Below are 21453 nucleotides of genomic sequence, written 5' to 3'. Positions count from 1 at the left end.
TTCCTCCTCCCACATCTAAAAACGCTGCTGCTTTATACTCCGGGAGAAACGGCGCATCACTTCCCACTCCCCCACCTCCAGAAGACACTTCGAAGGCGTTCGGCGGCGGCCTCTCCACTGCTCCTGGAGATGGAGGTGTATTAGCGAAAGGACTGGCACCCGGGCCCCGAAAGGGGAGTCGGCAGAGTTGGGGGCTTCGGAAGAGGGGCGGGGCTAGAGGTGGAGGGGCGGGGCCGGGCCGGGCGGGGGCCGCTGGCTCCGCCCTTTCCTGGCGGCTGGGTCTTTAACACCGCCCAGCGCACATGTCCAGGGAGGCCCTGTGGCTGGGAGCGCACGGACTGCCGCCCAGCCGAGCGAGGCGGACGCCGCCGCGATGCTGCGGGGCGGACCGCGCGGGCAGCTGGGCTGGCACCGCCAGGCTACGGGCCCGGGCAGCCTGCTGGCTTGGCTGATGCTGGCCTCCGCGGGCGCTGCCTCTTGCCCCGATGTCTGCTGCCGCTTTGGCCCCTCGGGGCTGCGTTGTTCCAAGGCTGGGACCCTCTATAGCCTCCGCCAACTGCCGACCGCCGAGAACCTGACAGAGCTGTGAGTGTCCGACCCGCGACAGGGCGCGGGGACAGGAGGGCATAGCCCTATCCCTAGGGCGCGGACTCGCAGCCCGACTGCTGGGTCAGGTGGGGTGGGCGCGGCGAAGGTGGCACCGCGCAGCCTTTGGCGCTGCCCCGGCTTCCTCCACTGCTGCCGCTGCCCCTTCCCCTACTAGCCCCGCGGTCACTGTCTGGATGTTGACTAGAACTCAGGGCAGCCGAGTAGCTGACCTCGGGCAAAGGGAGGGGGGGATCTCCGCAGACCAGGTCTGAGAAGCTGAGCGGTCTAGAAGCCGCTTTCTGCAGCTCACCCAGGAACCCACGCTGTCCCCATAGAGGGTGGTAGTCAGAGACGGAGAACCCTTCAGTGTGGCACCTGCGCCCCTTTCCTAGGGAAAGCCATCCCCTTACTCCTCCTTGTCGTGACCAGCCAACCCCAGCTCTTCCCCCGACTTGGGAAAGCTGGAATTGGTGGGAGGTGGTGAGGAAATACACCTCTCCCCATTTCCACCATCCAGCGCCCCCAGACCCCTCCATTTGGATGTGAGAAATGGGAACCTCCCTCCTCTTCCTCCACTCTCCTCCACTCCCATCTCCCTTTCACCCTTGTCTCCCTCTTTGGGTTAGGGAGACAGGGCTATTGCTGAAGGTTCTCCTACCTTCCAGGTCCAAACCTGGGAGGAATCTCTAGCATTCTGCTGTCTCCTGACATTGTGCAACAATCGGTTACAAAATACTTAAGCACTTTTTAGACCTAAGGAAGTATGCTGTAATAATTGCCCTAATGATACTCAAGCATTACCGGGTGACGGCTGGAAAATACTGGAGAATTCTGTGTGACTGGTGGAGCCAGCGAGACTTCTAGAAGAGGGAAGGAACTGCTAGAAAGCCCCTCTCCTGTGGTCCGGACGTAGAGGGTGGGCCAGCCTCCCTGGTCTCCTGCGTTGGACAGGCTGGAAGAAGTCCGAGGTGGGGGTATTGCTGTCTGGTAGTTACTTGAGCAGCCTGCAGTAATTGGCATCTTGTGGTAATTAACGGGAAGGTACTCAATATCTCTCTCTAATGGCCCTAGGGAGACCAGAAGATGGCCTTGTCTTGGTCTAAGGCTAGGTTTCTGCCTGATAGGAAACCCATCCAGGCTGTCACCCCCAGTCCTGTCCAATCATCACTCAGGCCTCCAGTCTGGCTGCCTGGGTGCTCTCGCTTCCCAATTTCTTTCCAACCCCCCCGAGTGAGTGAGTTCAACCCAGGGGTGAAGGGAATGGACAGGCCAGGGGCATGCAGAGTGGTGAGCTGAGCTGTCCCCTTGGGTGGGGCAGCAGTCAGATCGCCCCCACCCCCTCCTGCACAGCCCCCTCCCTCCTCCCTCACCCGTGGAGCTAACAAGGAGATAATGGACTAGAATAGACAGATTGATTATGAATCCAAATGAACGCGGCAGCTTTGAGCACGCTGACTGACAGCTTGCACAGCCCCTGGCCACCATGCTTGTGGGCTCCCTGGGTCCCTACCGCTGGGGACACTCTGGACAGGGGCTGGGGAGGGGTGAGCACACCAGGGAAGTGCCCTCCCTCGGAGTCACTAGAGGCTACTCGGCAGACCTCAGGGGCGGAGGACCTGATGTGGGGTGCTGTTGGGGCCAAGGCTAGCAGGGGAGAGGAGGAGGGTTGGTGCTTACCTAAGGCAAGTCCCAGGACAGAGGGAGAGGGTTCTGAGAACTAGTGGTGAGTCAGGGGCCCCTGGTGTGTGTGGCAGTGGCAGGGGGTGGGGCGGCAGGGGGATGGACATGTCACTGCAGGGTGGCTGAGTTCTCAGGAACTCTCTGGTATGTCAGATCCAGAAGCCAGGCAGAGTCAGCCATCAGCGGTCACCCCAATGCCTTTCACTCTTCTTTCTTTCTTCTCCCCCCATCTCTTTCTCTGGCTCTCTGTCTTTATCTATCTGTCTCTCTGACTCCCTTTTCTTATCTTTCTCCTTGCCTCCCCCCTCATCTCTTCCTGTACATTTCTTTTTCTGTGTCTCTGTTTCGCTCTGTTTTTCTTCCCTCCCTCCTACCCCCCATTCAGACTTCCCATCTTTCTTGTGCTGGGTGAGCCAGCCAGTCCCTCCTCCACCCCATGACTCCATCTCTGATTGCCCCTCTTCCCCTTCCCGGGTCCCTCCTGGGGCAGGCGGAGCCCAGGGGTCCCTGGCTGACAGCCTCTATGCATCTTGGTTGTGAGAAAGAAAGCACTGGGGGAGGGAGCAGGGGCTGCTTCTGAAGTACGGGGAGGGGCCAAGGCTGAGAAGGGGCAGAGAGGGTGGGGTGTGCTGGTGCTGAGCCCACAGAGTGGCTCCTGAGCGGGCACGTTTGGGAACACACATTTGCATGCCCACAGGGCTTCCTCTGCACTGGGTGGGGCCGTGGCCATGATGAACCTGGGCCCTTGGTGGAGGAAGCAAGGGTTTGAGCCTGCCCCCGGCTCCAGGTTGTGCCTGGCGGAAAAGCAGAGCACAAAGCTGAGAAGGAACTGGCCCAGTGTGTTTATGATCGTATGCCCGTGCATTCTCGCACGTGTGTGGGAGAGGTATATGGGAGCTTTGTCCGTGTGCTCCTATGTGAGGGTGCCTCTGTGTTCCTGCACACACGTGTGCAGTGTGAATCGTGTGAGCAGGAGCAGCTCCGTGCTTATGTATATGTGTGCATGCTTGGGTGTGGGTATGGTGCAAAGGGAATGGGAGAGTGTGCACATGTGTGAGGGTGTGCATGTGTGTATGTCACTTGTGAGGAGGTGTGTCTGAGCATCTGTATGCCCGGGTCTGTGTGCGAGTGGTGCACAGGCGTGCATGCACGTTATGGTGAGGGAATAGGTGGTTGTGGGAGCCCAGGTCTGGGCCTGACCGTGACAGCCGTCGTTCTCCCCACAGCTATGTGGAGAACCAGCAGCATCTACACAGCCTGGAGCTCGGTGACCTGCAGGGCCTGGGGCAGCTGCGCAACCTGTGAGGGGCTGAGGGCTGTGCGGGTGTGGGCGGGGCCCAGCCAGGGCGGGAACCTCAGGGTCAGGGAGAGTTCAAGTGTCCGGAGGGACTGGGAGGACCTTGAGTCTGAGGGCTGAAGGGTGGGACAGTCAGGAAGCCCAGGGGTCTGAGGGGTCCCGGGCAGCTGCAGACTAAGGGAGCTGAGGAGGGGGCGTGGGGGTCAGCCCTGGGGACTGGGATGGGCACCGAGTAGCTGTGGGCTGACCCTCCCCAACCTCTCCAGCACCATCGTGAAGAGTGGCCTCCGTTTTGTGGCACCAGATGCCTTCCATCTGACTCCTCGGCTCAGTCGCCTGTGAGTGGACCCCGGGGTGGGCAGTAGCCGGTGGGGAGGACACCCAGCCTGGGGCTGCTAATGGACTTGGCCCTCCCTGGGGAGTTGTTCTGAGGAAGGCCCCAGCCTGGTCAGGGAAACTGTCTCCCCATCCCCCTGGGGCGTCTTCTCTACTTCTTGGCCTCATCCAGGACTTGGAAAGTCCTTCTTGCTGTCTCACTTCCATGCTTCATTCTTCAGAGACTCTTCCCATAGATGCCTGCCCAGTCTGTCTTTCCGGAGTTCAGTGACACACCAGCCTGAAGGGAGCAGGCTGTCTCCCACTGCCCTCCTGGTGGGGAAGCCCTCGCCAACCCTGGACTAGCCTGGGGCCCTGGGTATCAGATCTTCCACTTGTCCCCCTTCCTGTCCCTGGGCATCCCAGCTGCCTCTCCTGTAGAGGGCGGAGTGGGGCATGCAGTAGGTAGAAGAGACCCACGGAGACCATGGCAACTCCTCCCTGGGTTTCTGAGGACAGGAGCTCATGTCCTCCCCTCCCCAGGAGCTGGCCAGAGCGGCTGCCCGGTGTGGAGCGTGCAGGGTCCTCTGTTGACTCTTTTGGTTCGTTTTTGGTTACTGGAAACTGAACCCAGGGCGCTCTACCACTGAGCCACATCCCCAGCCCTTCTTATTTTCTTTTTATTCGGAGACAGGGTCTCACTAAGTTGTTGAGGCTGGCCTCGAGTTTCCGTTCTCTAATCTCAGCCTCCTGAGTAGCCAGGATCCCAGGCAAGTGCCACCACGCCAACCCAGTTGGATCCAGTGACTGACCACAGCAACGACCACCACAACAAACGTGATGTCATGTCACTCACTGTGTCCTGGGATTTTTCAACCTCAGTTAAAAATGTGTGCTCAACGTCATTTCACAATTCTTATGTCCGTGAATCATTCAGTCCAACCTGGTGACAGAGATAGATGAGAATTCGGAGAATCAGAGGGGCTAAGTTTCTGGGTGGAGGTCACACAGCTGCTTTGCAGGATGGGACTCACACCTAGTTCTTCCTGTGTCCAGAGTGGTAATGTTCCTGGTCCTTGTGTGATGGTGCCTCTCCGACCCAGCCCCACAAATTCTAGAATGAAGAGAGGGTCAGGGTGGGCCCCTCATAGGAAGAGGCCCCAGGAGCACCAGGCACCAGCACTGGGGTCCCGTGTGGCCTGGATCAGGCCCCTTGCTGGGCTCCTTTCTTCATCTCTGTAGCTAGGGAGCTGCGGTCCTGGGTCCCTTCCTGCCCCATGTTCTTAGCCCCTGGGGAGGAGCAGGAAAGAGGAGGGGAGAGGGACCTAAGGAAGTACTTTGAGACCCCTGTCCTCCAGCCAGCAGGGGGCAGGGGGCTGCGGGAGCCTGGGTTCTGGCCTCCTCTGCGGTGGGGGAGTACAGATGGAGTCCCTTCCCCCAGCTGTGGCCTCAGCACTTCACCAGCTGGGGCCCCAGGTGGGGGAGGGGGACCGGCTGTTCCTGAGATCCCCTCCCTGGAGTCTGGGGAGGGGGTTGGGTGGGGTTAACCCTTGTTGTCCCAGGCAGAGAACTGGACTCAGGGAGCCTCACGGGCCCTGACCCCCTACCCTCACACTCCCGGGGCTCCCTCTGGCTGCCCGGGCTGGGGAGGGGAGCCCAGTGTCACCTCCTCCTCCCCTCCTCCCGCACACTGGGTCAGAGTGAGGTCGGTGGCCGCGGAGGGGTCTGGGGTCCGTCTCACCCTGTCAACTCCTGCAGGAATCTCTCCTTCAACGCCCTGGAGTCTCTGTCCTGGAAGACCCTGCAGGGCCTCTCCCTACAGGAACTGTGAGTGGGGGCCCCGGGCAAGTGACACGGGGTGTGATGTGGGGGTCCGCAGTGATGGTATGTCCCCGTGTCTTCCAGGAGAGGGTGGGGGGGTGGGGAGGCACGTGGGGGTGTCTCTTTGGGGCCATGTGTTTGTGAGCTGAATGGGGACTGGGCGCCTGCCTGTCACTGCCCCCTGACCCCACCCTCCCATGGAGGACCACCTGTAGAAGGGTTACCGCCTGGGTGGGGGGCCATGTGGGAAGCTGGCCTGGATGGCTGCTTCTCCGTGGGCCTGGGGTGGGCTCCTGGGCCTCGCTGAGGATCACAGGCACACCTGCCACATGCCCAGCACCCTGCCACATGCCCTGCACACCTGCCACATGCCCTGCACCCTGACACATGCCCTGCACCCTGACACATGACCAACCCTACCACATGCCCTGCACACCTGCCACATGCCCGGCACCCTGCCTGCCACATGCCCAGCACCCTACCACATGCCCAGCACCCTGCCACATGCCCTGCACCCTGCCACATGCCCTGCACACCTGCCACATGCCCAGCACCCTGCCACATGCCCTGCACCCTGCCACATGCCCTGCACCCTGCCACATGCCCTGCACACCTGCCACATGCCCAGCACCTTGCCACATGCCCAGCACCCTGCCACATGCCCTGCACACCTGCCACATGCCCTGCACCCTGCCACATGCCCTGCACCCTGCCACATGCCCTGCACACCTGCCACATGCCCTGCACCCTGCCACATGCCCTGCACCCTGCCACATGCCGAGCACCTTGCCACATGCCCAGCACCCTGCCACATGCCCAGCACCTTGCCACATGCCCAGCACACCTGCCACATGCCCGGCACCCTGCCTGCCACATGCCCAGCACACCTGCCACATGCCCTGCACCCTGCCACATGCCCTGCACCCTGCCTGCCACATGCCCAGCACCCTGCCACATGCCCAGCACCCTGCCACATGCCCTGCACACCTGCCACATGCCCTGCACCATGCCACATGCCCTGCACCCGCCACATGCCCTGCACACCTGCCACATGCCCTGCACCCTGCCACATGCCCTGCACCCTGCCACATGCCCAGCACACCTGCCACATGCCCGGCACCCTGCCACATGCCCGGCACCTTGCCACATGCCCTGCACCCTGACACATGCCCAGAACCCTGCCATATGCCCTGCACACCTGCCACATGCCCTGCACCCTGCCACATGCCCTGCACCCTGCCACATGCCCAGCACACCTGCCACATGCCCGGCACCCTGCCACATGCCCTGCACCCGCCACATGCCCTGCACACCTGCCACATGCCCTGCACCATGCCACATGCCCTGCACCCGCCACATGCCCTGCACACCTGCCACATGCCCTGCACCCTGCCACATGCCCAGAACCCTGCCACATGCCCAGCACACCTGCCACATGCCCTGCACCCTGCCACATGCCCAGAACCCTGCCACATGCCCAGCACACCTGCCACATGCCCTGCACCCTGCCACATGCCCAGAACCCTGCCACATGCCCAGCACACCTGCCACATGCCCTGCACCCTGCCACATGCCCAGAACCCTGCCACATGCCCAGCACACCTGCCACATGCCCGGCACCCTGCCACATGCCCGGCACCTTGCCACATGCCCTGCACCCTGCCACATGCCCAGAACCCTGCCACATGCCCTGCACACGGTGCATGCTGTAGGGGTGAGGCAGCAGCGGACCATGATACTTGGTGGGCACGTGAGCCCTCTGGGTCCCTTCAGGAAACCACACCCTTCCCTCCTTGTCACCATGCTGAGACCCTTGCCTGGCTTGTCACCTGGGAGCCCAGGTTCAGGGACCCCGTTAGTCTTTGACTTTTTGTATTTCTTTCTTTTTCTTTTCTTTCTTCAGTACTGGGTGCTGGAGATGAACCAGGGGTGCTGCACCCCGTGTTACATCCCCAGCCCTTTTACTTTTCATTCTGAGACAGGGTCTAAGTGGCCAAGACTGGCCTCTAACTGGCGGTCCTCCTGCCTCAGCCTCCCAAGGAGCCTTTCTTTCCTTATGGGGTCATGACCCCAGCCTGTCCGTGCCCCACTCCTTCACTTCTAGGCCCTCCTCCCTGTTGTCTGACTCGCTTCCTGTGGCTCCTGAGGCCCCTGCCGCCCCCTTCCCTGACTCTCGGTCCCCTGTGCCCACCAGGGTTCTGTCGGGAAACCCTCTGCGCTGTTCCTGTGGCCTGCACTGGCTGCAGCGCTGGGAGGACGAGGGGCTGGGCGGCCTGCGCGCTCAGAGGCTGCAGTGCTCTGGCCCCCGGGGGCAGCCCCTGGCCCTCGGCCACAACACCAGCTGCGGTAGGTGCTGGAGCTCCTGCCCGGGGTGGGGAAATAGGGCCACCTGCCTGGAGTGGGGGGGCTGAGGTGCTGGACAGGGCCCGGGGGACCAGGGGGACCAGCGTTGGCAGAAAATGAAGGCTGGGAGGTTGCCTGGGCTCCAGGTGGGGGAGAGACACGCCCGGGGTGGGGTTCCAAGGCCACACCCACTCTAACACCCCTCGGGCATCCTGGGTGGCCAGGGGTGCCCACGCTCAAGGTCCAGATGCCCAATGCCTCGGTGGAAGTCGGGGACGATGTGTTGCTGCAGTGCCACGTGGAGGGACAGGGCCTTCAGCAGGCTGGCTGGATCCTCACGGAGCTGGAGGGGTCAGCCACGGTGACGGTGAGCAGCCCTCCACGTCCCCCCCTGTCCAGGAGAGGCCCAGGCAGGACACAGGGAACCGAGACGGAGAGAGGCAGCCAAGCCCATCAGCAGCACATAGGTGACAAGGGACAGTTTAGACAGAGATGGCAGGCTGGCACTGTGGGGCCGCCCAGGGGACACAGAAAACCTCAGGTCAACTGCAGGGCGGGACCCCCCGCCTTCACCCCAGGGACTTGGGAGGCTCAGGTAGGAGGAACCCAAGTTGGAGGCCGACCTTGGCAACTGAGTGAGATCTTGAGCAACTTAGCTGGAGCCTGTCTCCACGTGAAAAATAAAAAGGACTAGGGGTGTAACTCCGCGGTAAAGCCTCCCGGGGTTCCATCCTCAGTATCAAAAAATAGAGAGAGAAAGAAAGAGGGGACACCTCAGGGCAGACGCTGGCCCAGCAGGGACCCCAAACTCTACTGGACCCAACAGAACTTAGAACCCCTCTCTGGAAACACAGTGTGGCTTGAAAGAGGGGTTCACAGCTCGTGTGTTGGCGCTCGGAGGGAACCCACAGACACCCCTCGTTCACTGCCTCTCTGGATAAGGGGACTGTGGCCCGGGGGTGTCCACCCCCTGAGTGCACGGTGTCTTTCTTTGGTCCTGCACCAGGGGAGGCTCTTGGGGGTCTTTGGTCCCCTGGTGGAGACTCGGGAAGCGTCGTTTTGGGTGTGTGTTGAACCTATCCGTGAAGGAGACCCAGGTCTGTTTCCAGCTCTCTCACTAATTACTTCTTAGAGTGTCTTTCAGAAAAAAAAATCCCGTCATCTGCCTGCACTTTCATTTCCTTATCTGTACTCCGAGGACCTGGACATGATGGCCTCCTGATGTCCTGTCTGCCCCCGGGCATCCTCTGGCCTCTTTTTTATCCAGATACGTTTCTGGGCACCTTCCCAGGCCTTGCCCTGTGTCCTTAAGCTGGCCATCGGCAGCTGAGAGCAGCCACAGGGACCCAGAGGCCCTGTTTACAAGGCTCTGACAACAGGTTGTGCCCACCTATCTGGCCCCATCTGGGGGAAAAAGTGGACTCACAGGGACAGGGTGTGGGCCGTGGGACTGGGGGCATGATGCTCAGTTGAGGCCCTTGCTTTGGGAGAGGAGTCCACCCTGGAAATGCTGGAAGCCCCTGGACCATGCAGAAGGGAGAGTCTGGAGCCTGGAGCAGGGTGTCCAGGCACAGTGGGAGGAGTGAGTAAGGGTCAGGGCAGAGCCACGGTGAGCCACGCCCATGCGCAGACACCTTACAGCAGCTCTTCGCTTCGGGAAACTTCAGCAAATTGTTTACTTCCTCTTTGGAAAATTTACGTGTTTGCTAACCCCTGTGCTTCCTGAGACTTTCTCTGGAAAAGCCACATCCTACTTGGTTACCTGGGGGCCAGGGGGAAGAGGCAGGGAGCTCAGGGCTTCCCCCCAAGGTAGGAAACCTCGTCCACTTTTGTGCAATTTCCAGATAAATGAGATTTGCCCACCACCTCACCGATTTTCATCATTCTTTGGAAAATAACTTTTAAAACATCAAGAGATGATTTCGTCCATCTTGTCAGTTTACAAAATACACACAAAACCCCGTGGTGCAGCGAGATGAAGAATTGTCTTCGGTTTAGGTCTCAAAATTTACACACAACACGACGTGGCCGTGGTTTCTTAGGAAGAGAATTTGAACCTGATTCAAAAATTATTTTTGGACTGAGGTTTGAACCCAGGGTGCTTTCTCACTGAGCTTCACCCCTCCATCCTTTAAAATCGTTTATTTTATTTTATTTTGAGACAGGGTCTTGCTAAGTTGCGTGGCCAGCCTTGATCTTGTGATCCTTCTGCCTTAACCTTCCTGTGCCTGGCTCTGAGTCAATCTTTTTATTTTTTTTTGGGGGGGGGTACTGGTGATAGAACCCAGGGGTGCTTAGCCACTGAGCCACATCCCCAACCCTTTTAAAATATTTTATTTAGAGACAGGGTCTCCCTGAGTTGCTTAGGGCCTCACTAAGTTGCTGAGGCTGGCTTTGGACTCCCGATCCTCCTGACTCAGCCTCCTGAGCCACTGGGATACAGGAAGGCTCCACTGTGCCCAGCTCTGATCCGATCTTTAGTCGATAATTCAGAATCAAGTCATCGGGCCTCTCTAGCCTCACTTGGTGTCTTCACCTGCCAAAGGAGGAGCACTGGCAGGGTGTGTGACTTCCGCTTATGAGCAGTACTGTGAGCAGTACCTTCCCCGGGGCCTAGACTGAGTCTGGGAGAACTGTGTGTACAACACCTAGGTGTCCCTAGGTGCTGAGGTTCTACTTGGTTCCCTCGTGAGCCCTGTAGGAATGTGGTATTCAGGTCACCTGTCCAGCTGCCCGGATGGTCACGTTAGCTTTGCTTTGAGGTATCTGGTGCCTGTTTGGGGTTATTGGTTATGGTTCACATCCCTGAGATCATGACAGAAGTGATCTGGGAGACAGTCTGTGAGCAGGTTGGAAAGGGGAGGCCGTTCCCTGTCCTCCCATCCCCCTTCCTCCCCCCCCCAGGAGCCCTCCTCTCCTTTCCCTTTGGACCCCCCCCCCAAAGACATCCGCTTCAACCCCCTATAGCTGAAGCCTTCCTGGTTTCCCCTCTTCCCTGATCCAGAAATCTGGGGATCTGCCATCCCTGGGGCTGACCCTCGCCAGTGTCACCAGCGACCTGAACAGGAAGAATGTGACGTGTTGGGCAGAGAATGATGTGGGCCGGGCGGAGGTCTCTGTCCAGGTCAACGTCTCCTGTGAGTCCCCGGGAGGGTCTCTGCACCTTCCCCCACTTCTTCTTCCTGAAAAGAGGAGGAGGGGGTTGAGGGCAGGATGGGGTGTGTCTCGCAGCTGCTCCTACCCAGCTGTTTCCAGATTCCCATGAAAACCCGATCCTGCGGGGAAGTCCTAGGGGCTCATCAAGGCCACAGGGATGAGATGGATTTCTTTCTGGCCTTCTGCCGGAGCCTCGTACCTGAGGCCTTCCACACCAGCTGCCTCACTCTCCCTCGGCTCTGAAGCACTTCCCCATCCCAGCTCTTCCAAGGTCTTTGCCCCGCACACTAGCTTTATTATTTTATTGCATTTTGAATTCAGGATTTTGTCCTAGGTTTGGAATGGCCACTTTAAAATTGGTGCAAATAAAAATTGGTGCAGAGACTCTAGTAGTGCCCTGCATTGAATTTCCAGCTTGGGTCAACATTGGCTGCACGCTGAATTTTGTGGGTAGAACAAGTTAGGCGTTGGAGCTTCAGTCAAAGGAACCTCAAAATTGGAGAGCTGCACCCTAGTTTTAAAAGAGGGACCTTCCTCTCCTGAGTTCTCTTTAGGCATGTTACCCACTGTCTCTAAATCTGCTGACAAATTATCTTAAATCCCCTACTTCATATCACCTTTCTTTTTTTTTTTTTTTGGTACCTGGGTTGAACCCAGGGCCACTCACCACTGAGCCATATCCCCAGCCTTATTTTGTATTTTATTTAGAAACAGGGTCTCCTGAGTTGCTTAGGGCCTTGCTAAGTTTCTGAGGCTGGTTTTGAACTCTCGATCCTCCTGACTCAGCCTCCCGAGCTGCTGGGATTACAATCGGGCGCTGCCACTGCGCCCGGCACCTTTTTTCTTTTACTGTGAAGAATACCTACTACACATGTGCACAAAACACACGCGCTTTAAACATTAATGAACTTGCCAGCACTTCTGAGGACCTCCCTTTCTCTCCCCAGCACCAACCTCATCCTTCCCCATACCCATCCTGATTTTTTCCAAAATCATTTTTGGCCAGGCATGGTGGGGTAATCCCAGCCACTTGGGAGGCTGAGACCGAAGGATCCTAAGTTTGAGGCCAATCTGGGCAACTTACTGAGACTCTTATCTCACAATCCAAACTTTTTTATTTATTTTTTTAATAAAAGGGCTATGGTTGTAGCTCAGTGGTAAAGTGACCCTGGATCCAATCCCCAGTGCCACCAAAAAACAAAAGAAAAAAAAAAAAGAAAAACTCCTCATTCATTTGCCACTAGCTGGTCTCCCGCCTCTCTAGGGCTGATATTTATTTTGGGCCTGCCGCTAAGTTCTTTAAGCCTCTGAATTTTGCATGCCTGCTGCCAGGTTGATTTAAGATTTAGTGTCAACTTCTCCTAAACATCGTGGCTCCTTGTGACTATCTCAGACCTTCTTATCTGGTTTTTCCACCCTCTGAGTTCTGCCCGTCCCCCACCCGCCCCACTGCCCTTGAACTTGTCCAGGCCACCTCCCTCCGCTGTCCCCTGATTCTCGCGTTGCTCTCCGGCCCACAGTCCCGGCCAGTGTGCAGCTGGCCACCGCGGTGGAGATGCACCACTGGTGCATCCCCTTCTCGGTGGACGGGCAGCCGGCGCCGTCCCTGCGCTGGCTCTTCAATGGCTCCGTGCTCAATGAGACCAGCTTCATCTTCACCGAGTTCCTCGAGCCCCCCCTGGCCAACGAGACCGTGCGGCACGGCTGCCTCCGCCTCAACCAGCCCACCCACGTCAACAACGGCAACTACACGCTGCTGGCCACCAACCCCTACGGCCAGGCCGCCGACTACGTCATGGCTGCCTTCATGGACAACCCCTTCGAGTTCAACCCCGAGGACCCCATCCCTGGTGTGAGAACCACCCGAACCCTGCCCCTGCCCCGGGCTCCAATTGGGGCGGGCATCCCCGTGCCCTGGGAGGGCGGCCCCCTTCCTGCCATGACCCCTGACCCCAGAGGTTGAAGTGCGTGGTCCTGGACAGAAGGGAGCGGTGTCCAGCTCTGGGCTGGCCTCCTTGCCCCAAGCCAGGATTCGGAACCCCTGAGCTAGCCCGTCATCAGACCCGCTGAAGAGAACCACGGGCCAGGGCAACCAGAGCCCGGCTGGAGGAGGGCCAGCTGCCCCATCCCCTCCCACCCCCACCCCACGAAGGGGTGAGTCCCCGAGGGGCAGGGGCTCACTGCTGTCCCCCTCCATCTGACTGCTGTCTCTCCTCCCTCCTGCCGCAGTCTCCTTCTCCCCAGTGGGTGAGTAGCCCAGGCTGGAAAGCAGCTTGTGTGTGGTCCCTGGAACTGAGGCTGGGGCAGAGGGCACCTGGTCCCTGAGAGGCCAGCTGGGGCGGGGGCGGGTAGAGCAGACACAGCATGTGCCAAGGCCCACCTTCCTGCCCTGTCCCCACAGACACTAACAGCACCTCCAAAGACCCAGTGGAGAAGAAGGATGAAACGCCTTTTGGGGTGAGTTTGGGCAGGGCTTGGGAGTGGAGGCTGGGCGGAGGCTGGGTGGAGACTGTCTGCTTGCCGTCTCTGGGCAGAGCAGGGAGCTCTGGTCAGCTCCTCAGCCAGGCCAGGGTCCCCATAGAACAGGAAAAGGTCTGGGGACCTGGCTCCGGGCTCCTCGGCAGGACGGAGGGACGGCTTTCTGGGGGGGCTCTGAGGGTGCCCCTGGATGAACCCCCCAGGTCTCGGTGGCCGTGGGCCTGGCTGTCTTCGCCTGCCTCTTCCTTTCCGCGCTGCTCCTCGTGCTCAACAAATGTGGACGGAGAAACAAGTTTGGGATCAACCGTGAGTGGGAAGCTATCTGTCTGTCCGTCCGTCCGTCCATCCTCCTGACTTTACTTCCTACTGGCTCTCCCGACCCTCCATCGCGGGGTGCGGGGGTGTACACTGGAGTTTTAGGGTGTGCGTGTCCTCGGCTGGTGCGGGTGGCTTCGGGGGTAGCAGCTGCTAATTGGTGGCTGGACTGGAGTCAAACACTAAGTGGGTCTGCGAGGTCTGGGCTCCGCGAGGGGAGCAGCGGGGGAGTTGGCCGGTCCCCATGAGGCCTGGGGCTGGACAGGAGCCAGACAGAGAGAGGCCTGGTGCCTCCCCGTCCCCCTGCCTGTTCTGCTCCCTGGCCCTCCTCCCCTGTCCCTGCAAGTTATGTGACAGGGTGGCCTGGCACTCACCATGTGAGGCTCAGGGTGGGGGTGCCTGCGCTGGGACCTCCTCTGTGTGACGGTGTCTCCTCTCTAGGCCCTGCGGTGCTGGCTCCAGAGGATGGGCTGGCCATGTCTCTGCATTTCATGACACTCAGTGGCAGCTCTCTGTCCCCTACTGATGGCAAAGGCTCCGGACTCCAGGGCCACATCATTGAGAATCCACAATACTTCAGTGATGCTTGTAAGGGGCTCTGCTGGGTCAGGGGCGAGCGTGCATGCATGTGTGTGTGTGTGTGTGTGTGTGTGTGTGTTTGCACGCCTGACCGGTCCACCCCTTCCCCCTTCCTGCAGTCAGGAATGTCCCCACTGCAGCATACCTTCCTTAGGTGGGGCAGCCTGTCTCCCAGCCACGGCCCACACCTGTGGGCAGGTGCTGACCCCCCCGATGCCATGGGGTTGGTGAAGGAGTAAAGCTGGATCTCAGTCCCCGCCCACCCCCTTGCCGAGCATGTGTGACAGCACATCACCCTCCTAGGCTGTCCCGCCCTGTCCCTGGGGCTCCCACCTGACCCTGCAAGCCCTTGTAGGTGTCCACCACATCAAGCGCCGGGACATCGTGCTCAAGTGGGAGCTGGGCGAGGGTGCCTTTGGGAAGGTCTTCCTGGCCGAGTGCCACGGCCTGCTGCCCGAGCAGGACAAGATGCTGGTGGCTGTCAAGGTGAGCCCTGGCCGTGGGGCCTGCCGGCCTGGCGCCCACCTTCTGGAGGACCACCAGGACAGGGTGCTCTGGCCGGGGTGGGACGCCTGGGTCTGACATGGCTCAGGACTGAAGGTGGGCGGGCTGCGCTGGCTGTAGAGATGAGGCCCCAGTGCTGTCCCCACCCCTGACCGCAGGCGCTGAAAGAGGTGTCCGAGAGTGCCCGGCAGGACTTCCAGCGCGAGGCGGAGCTGCTGACCATGCTGCAGCACCAGCACATCGTGCGCTTCTTCGGGGTCTGCACAGAGGGCCGGCCCCTGCTCATGGTCTTCGAGTACATGCGGCACGGGGACCTCAACCGCTTCCTCCGGTGCGAGCACCTGGCCGCGGTGCTGGTCCCCAGCCCCTGGCTCTGAGCCCTGTCGTCCCTTCCCTACAGGCGCGTCCCTGCTTGTCTGTTGGACTGAAGAGGACACCAGGCAGGGTCTGGAGGGCACAGTTGGTGGAGGAGGCAGGGAGAAGGTGGTAGAGGCGGGCATGGCCCGTGAGGAGGACACTGTAATAGGGGGTTTGCGCTAGTAGAAGCCATGGGCCCCACTGTAGGAGGGGTGGACGCTGCGTGTGTGTGTGTTTGGCATGTGGAGGCCAGGCCCGTGGGAGGTGCTGTGGAGATGACCACAGTCGTAACAAACATGGACGGACCAGGTACTTTCTGAGTCCCAGGCCCTAGGTTACCTACTTACAGTTCATCCTTACTGTGGCTCTATGTGCCTGAACATGAATACCAACTTTTTTTTTTTTTTTTGTACCAGGGATTGAATCCAAGCAATTTAACCACTGAGCCACATCCCTGGCCCCTTTTTACTTATTATTATTATTTTTTTTTTGAGACAGGGTCTCGTTAAATTGTTTAGGGCCTCACTAAGTTGCAGAGGCTGGCTTTGAACTTGTGATCCTCCTGTCTCAGCCTCTGCAGTCTCTGGGATTACAGGCGTGTGCATGAAGCCCAGATCCCCAGCCGTTTTCATTTTTTAGTTTGAGACAGGGTCTTGCTAAATTGCTGAGGCTGGCCTTGAACTTGTGATCCTCCTGGGTCAGCCTCTGGAGTTGCTGGGATTACAGGTGCACACCACTATGCCTGTCCTGAACATGTGTATCTTGTACAATGCTATAAATATGTGTTTATCTTTCATAGTCTCTAAGCATGTTTGGCAATTGTTACTTGAAGAAAGTTCTGCAAGATTTATTTTTTTTTTGGCTTTAGACAGAATAACCCCATATGTTTGCTTATTTGTGCTGGTCATTTTAATAACTTCAAGGAATGTGCCTGAGCTGGGTGCGGTGGCACCTCCCTTTAATCCCAGCAACTCAGAAGACTGACGCAGGAGGCCAGCCTGCGCAATTTAGTGAGACTCTGGAACTTAGCGAGACCCTGTCATGATTTAAAGGGCTGGGATGTCGCTCAGTGATAACGCACCCCTAGGTTTGGTCCATAGTACCCAGTTGGCGTAGGGTGTGTGGGTCTGTTTCACAGATAAGGGAGCCAGAGTGACTTTCTCAAGGACACACAGATAGTGAATGGTCCCAGGAGGATGAGACCCCAGACAGAACCCCTGCTCCCAGCTCCTGGCTGTGACAATCACCTGTTCCCTTAGTTGAGTCCCTGGGAGGATGGGGCAGGGTTAGTGAGGCAGAGGGTCAGGGTGTGTAATCAGCTGCCCCTCAGTCTCTGAGCCTTCTTGGCCAAGGCTCTCTCTGATCTCACCGTCCCCACCAGGGGGAAGGACAATACAGGGCTCCAGTTCTGCATGAGAAAGGTCTGGGTGACTGTCCAGCTGATGGTTGTGCCTTGGTCCCCAAGCATCCCCCTGGGAACGAAGGGTCATTTCTGCAGTCAGGCTGCAAAGCTCAGCTAGGGAAGGCCCCGGATGAGTCCATCTTCTTAGTCACTTGACAGGGTGCAGGCGCAGCGCAAGTCTCCAGGGATGCAGGGAAATGTACCAAGTGGGGCTGAGGCTGCGGGAGCCGCTTCCAATACTGCGTGAACTCTGGGAGAGCAGAGCAGGCCTCCTGAACACTCGTAGAAGAGTCTGGAAGGCTGTCCCTAGGAGGGACCATCTGTCCCTTCTCCCCTGTGGGCCTCTGTCTGCACATTCCCTTGGCCGGGTTCACTGGACCTTCCTCCCAGTCACCTTGCCCTCGCCTGTCTCGTCCCCCTTTGAATTGCTGCCCATGTGTCTTGGTCAGGACTGGCCATCAGTTTAGATATCCCTCTGTCCCTGACTTCTTCCCCTCCCCTGATGCCCATCAAGTGGCCCCCACACTACCCTGCGGAGACCTGGGCTCTGGAGCTCAGACCTTTGGGGAGCCTCAACAAATACCTGGAATTAATGTGGAGGGTCAAGGTGGCCAGTAGGGGAGGGCCATGCTGGGAAGGGAGTCAGCGGAGGGGAAGGTTCCAGAGGGATGTTGGGGAGTAGAGATGAGTGACCAGGACCGACCTGGATTGGGAAGCGGAGGCGGTGAAGGGCGTCCTGGAGACCTTGAGAAGGAAGGAAAATCCCATGGAGACAGGTGGACGTGGAGGGCAGGAGGACCAAGGGGGACCCCAGGTGTCAGGCCCAGAGCCTGGGAGGAGGAGGAGGCTCCTTCCATCAGGCAGGGGCAGGCTGCGGGAAGGAAATGGAGCTCAGCCTGGCACGGGCCGGGACCACGGTGCCCTGGCAAGAGAGGGAGGGGCCAGTGGGCAGCTGGAGCTCCCAGGGGCTCCACAGGGGCCAGTGGGCAGCTGGGGGCGGAGCTGAGCTCACAGGGGCTTCCCGGGAGGGAGGCCCGGATGTGGGGAACGTGGGGCTCTTTCTGGCAGAAGTCCCGGGGTGGGCGCACCTGTTTGGAGCTCCCCCATTCCAACACCCCACAGCTGCTTCTCTGTCCTCCCCTTTCTCCATTTCTGCTCCTCGTCCCCCCGTCCTCCTGCTCCACACCCGGCTCTCGGGGAATCCCTGTTCCCAGGCTCCTCAGGGTTCTGTCCCAGCCGGTCCCTCTTCCTTCCCCCTTTCTCAGGTCCCACGGGCCTGATGCCAAGCTGCTTGCTGGCGGCGAGGACGTGGCTCCAGGTCCCCTGGGCCTTGGGCAGCTGCTGGCCATCGCTAGCCAGGTGGCCGCAGGGATGGTGTACCTGGCCAGTTTGCATTTCGTGCACCGGGACCTGGCCACGCGCAACTGCCTGGTGGGTCAGGGCCTGGTGGTCAAGATCGGGGACTTCGGCATGAGCAGGGACATCTACAGCACGGATTATTACCGAGTAAGGGTCCTCCATCCCCGGGCCTTCCTGCAGCCTCCAAACTGAGCCCCCGGACCCGAAGCCCCCTAAGACCAGTCCTGGTGGTTGGGGTCTGCGACTCTGGCCTCTTAATTTGGATCCCCTCCTACCTCCTCGGCCCCCAGTGGAGGAGGGTCTGGCTCCTTGCTCTCCCGGACGGACGAGCCAGCACCGATGGCCTTCCCTCTTAGCCCGGGTCCCCAGAGCCCCCGCTGTTGGTCTTTAATGATGGACGGGCCCCGCGGGCGCCCCCTGGCGGTAACGCGGCCGCTCGCCGGCAGGTGGGAGGCCGCACCATGCTGCCCATCCGCTGGATGCCGCCCGAGAGCATCCTCTACCGCAAGTTCACTACCGAGAGCGACGTGTGGAGCTTCGGGGTGGTCCTCTGGGAGATCTTCACCTACGGCAAGCAGCCCTGGTACCAGCTGTCCAACACCGAGGTCAGCGCGCCCCCTCCCTTCTGTCCTCCTGTCCCCCTGCCGGTGGCTGCACCCTGCACCCTGCACCCTGCAGGGACCCCTCCTCTCCATCCAGCCCAGTTCTCTTCCTCGCCCGGTCCTCCCTCCTCTTACAGCCCCAAGTCCAGGTCCAGCTGGTTTCTCGAGGAATCTCCAGACACTCTCCATGGAGTCTGGACCCCTGATCCTTAGCTGAAATTTATAATGGGCCCTTTATAGTGGGGAGGGAGAGGCATGGACAAGAGGACCTGACCCTGCAGCAGGAAGGCTGGAGGTTAGATTCTCAGAAGGACAGTCCTGCCTCCTCCCCCAGTCCTCCAGGCTGGCCACAGCCAGAACAGGCCCCAGGTGTTCTGTCTCCCAGAGCAGTTTCCGCCCCCTCCTTGGCTCACAGCTGTCAGTTTCCATTTCTCCTCTAATGCAGTCTGCTCCCTGGAGGCTGTGGGGTGGGGGAGAGGGTTATAGATTTTAATTTTCTCAAGCACTGAGAGAAGGAATGGAATTATTGCTGCCCATAGCCCAAGTCCTCTAATGGGAGGAGGGAAGAGTGGGGAAGAGGCTCCAGGCCCCTCTCCAACCATCTCCCTGCTACCGTCTCTCCTTCTTTGGATGTCTCAGCTGTCTAGTAGTCCTTCCTGGAGTCTAACTTTGATCTTTCTTGCGGCAGTTTCTTTTTAGAGGAACTAGGTTACCCCCCAAATGGAGAAGTGTTACCCACAGATTGGAGAAGGGAGTGAGGGTTGCCCTTTTTCTTTACTTTTAAGGCCTTTAATTGCAATTCTGCTTGATTTTCTTTTCCCCCCTCCGGGGCTGAGAGCCAGGGGACCCTTCCCCCCTTCTTTTCGGCCTCCAACATTAAGAGGATGGACTTGTCAGACGTCCCAGCCCCTCCCCTTCCTCAGCCCACCTGGCAGGTCTGAGTCCAGCCTTTGGAAGGGACCCACCCAGGCTTCCCAGAGTCCCCCTTGCAGTGTCAGACGGGACTCCTGGGGTCACTGTGTACCCACGGGGCGCAGGCACGGGTGGCGGGGCAGGGCTGGCCTCGCGGCCCTGCCCGCCCTGCAGTCCTCTGTCTCTCCTCTCCGGTGGCTCCAGGCGATCGAGTGCATCACGCAGGGCCGGGAGCTGGAGCGGCCGCGCGCCTGTCCCCCCGAGGTCTATGCCATCATGCGTGGCTGCTGGCAGCGGGAGCCCCAGCACCGCCACAGCATCAAGGACGTGCATGCCCGGCTGCAAGCCCTGGCCCAGGCGCCGCCTGTCTACCTGGACGTCCTGGGCTAGGGCTGTCCAGGGCCGGCGGTGAGAGCTGAGCGTCAGGCCTGCCACGGCCACCCCCAGCCCCAGCTGCCCCGGGGGATCTCCAGCATCTAGCTCTCCCTCAGCATGCAGGAGGGCGGCCGGGCTGGGGAGGGGGACGTCCCCTTCTGTGGGTTCCGTCACAGCAATTATATTTATTACCCCCTGCCCGAGTCTCCTGCCAGTTCTTGGGACGATGTCGCTCTGGGACTCAGGTAGGGGTTTGGCCCTGGGGTCTCCCCTCAGCTGCCCGCTCCGGAGGTCACCTAGTGGTGAGGCAACCTTACCAGGCCTGCGGACCCTGACTGCCCGCCTCTGGCCTCTGTCTGCTTCGTGTTCCCAAGGCCGGGGTGTGCAGCAGGAGGGATGGCAGTCAGATGTTCTGGTGGACAGGCTGGAAGCGGTGGTGGGCGAGTTTTCTTTGGGCTGGCATGGCCCAGCCGCGAATGGTGCACGTGTGTCCACGCACAGTTAAGGACAGGTGAAGAGCCGGCCCCCACCTCCTGGGTCTTCCCTTGTCACTCTTCCTGGCTCTAAATGTTTTGAGGCAGCACTTCGAGGCCAGGGGCTTGCAAGACGGCTGCTCCGTAAGGACAGAGCCGTCTCCCTGTCCACTCTGCCCGGGGGAATAGGTGGGGTCCCCTTCCTCTCTGCCTCCCGGAACCCTTAACTGAGTGGCCTGAGGCTTCTGGCTCACCGAGGTCCCCCAGCCCACTGGGTCATGGGACCGAGCCCTGCCTCCGCGTTTCCCACACCCAGAGCTCCCGCTGAGCCAGGGAGACGCAGAGCCCCACTCCCGGCCCATCACTTCCAATCACCTGCTGACCACTGCAATAACGCACACTCCCGCGGCTCCTCGGGGCTAATGGTGGCTGTCTCATGTCCCTGGTGCACCCCCACCTCCCCGCCGGGCCCTGGTGATTCAATCTGGGCCTTATCACCTCGAGGCCCAGCCCAGCGGTGTGTCTGCCTCCTGTCCAGGCTGGTTACGGCTAATGGAAGTCTGACCCAGGGCAGCAGCTGATTGATGGAGGGGGGGTCCTGTCCTGGTCCCTAAGGGCCAAGTTCACCAGCAACTCTCCTCTCCTGCTCTGTGGTGGGCAGGACTGGTGCTCACCACCTCTGCAGGGGACGGCGTGGGAACATGGCCAGGGAGTGAGGTAGGAGGCTGGGGGATCCATCCAACAGGTGAGCCCAGGGACAAAGGCAGAGAGAGAGACTGTGCAGGGACGGGGACGGGACCTACAAACAGGAGGCTGGGAGAGACTAGAGGAGCAGATATGAAGACAGAGACATACTAACAGAGAAAGAAGGGGAGAGGAGGGAGACAGAGACACATG

At 59.7% G+C, this 21453-nt stretch overlaps 1 protein-coding gene across 2 annotated transcripts; it reads left to right on the top strand.

Annotated features, from left to right (window-relative positions):
* Positions 1-373: 373 nt before the first annotated feature.
* Positions 374-20098, top strand: Ntrk1 (neurotrophic receptor tyrosine kinase 1). 2 transcript variants are annotated; one of them, XM_026405023.2, is made up of 17 exons: positions 374-585; positions 3495-3569; positions 3832-3903; positions 5639-5707; positions 7896-8047; positions 8269-8411; positions 11049-11181; positions 12721-13050; positions 13430-13447; positions 13602-13657; positions 13882-13984; positions 14435-14581; positions 14928-15058; positions 15235-15407; positions 18101-18341; positions 18641-18799; positions 19913-20098. In XM_026405023.2, the coding sequence occupies exons 1-17, from the start codon at positions 374-376 to the stop codon at positions 20096-20098; spliced, it is 2400 nt and encodes a 799-aa protein (XP_026260808.2). The 2 variants fall into 2 exon arrangements, with proteins under 2 accessions (XP_026260808.2, XP_026260809.2); XM_026405024.2 differs by lacking the exon at positions 13430-13447.
* Positions 20099-21453: the final 1355 nt, after the last annotated feature.

This window comes from Urocitellus parryii, chromosome 11 (genome assembly GCF_045843805.1).
Source record: "Urocitellus parryii isolate mUroPar1 chromosome 11, mUroPar1.hap1, whole genome shotgun sequence".
NCBI lineage: Eukaryota > Metazoa > Chordata > Mammalia > Rodentia > Sciuridae > Urocitellus > Urocitellus parryii.
The sequence above is the reverse complement of the archived record's forward strand: the minus strand, read 5'-3'. Positions and strand labels throughout refer to the sequence as shown.

What these genes read in the sequence shown, in the direction of transcription:
- Ntrk1 (XM_026405023.2), top strand. Translation starts at nt 374, where the DNA reads ATGCTGCGGGGCGGACCGCGCGGGCAGCTGGGCTGGCACCGCCAGGCT. An exon ending in GACCTCAACCGCTTCCTCCG is followed by an intron (nt 15,408 to 18,100) that starts GTGCGAGCACCT and finishes CCCCTTTCTCAG; the next exon opens with GTCCCACGGGCCTGATGCCA. An exon ending in ACAGCACGGATTATTACCGA is followed by an intron (nt 18,342 to 18,640) that starts GTAAGGGTCCTC and finishes GCTCGCCGGCAG; the next exon opens with GTGGGAGGCCGCACCATGCT.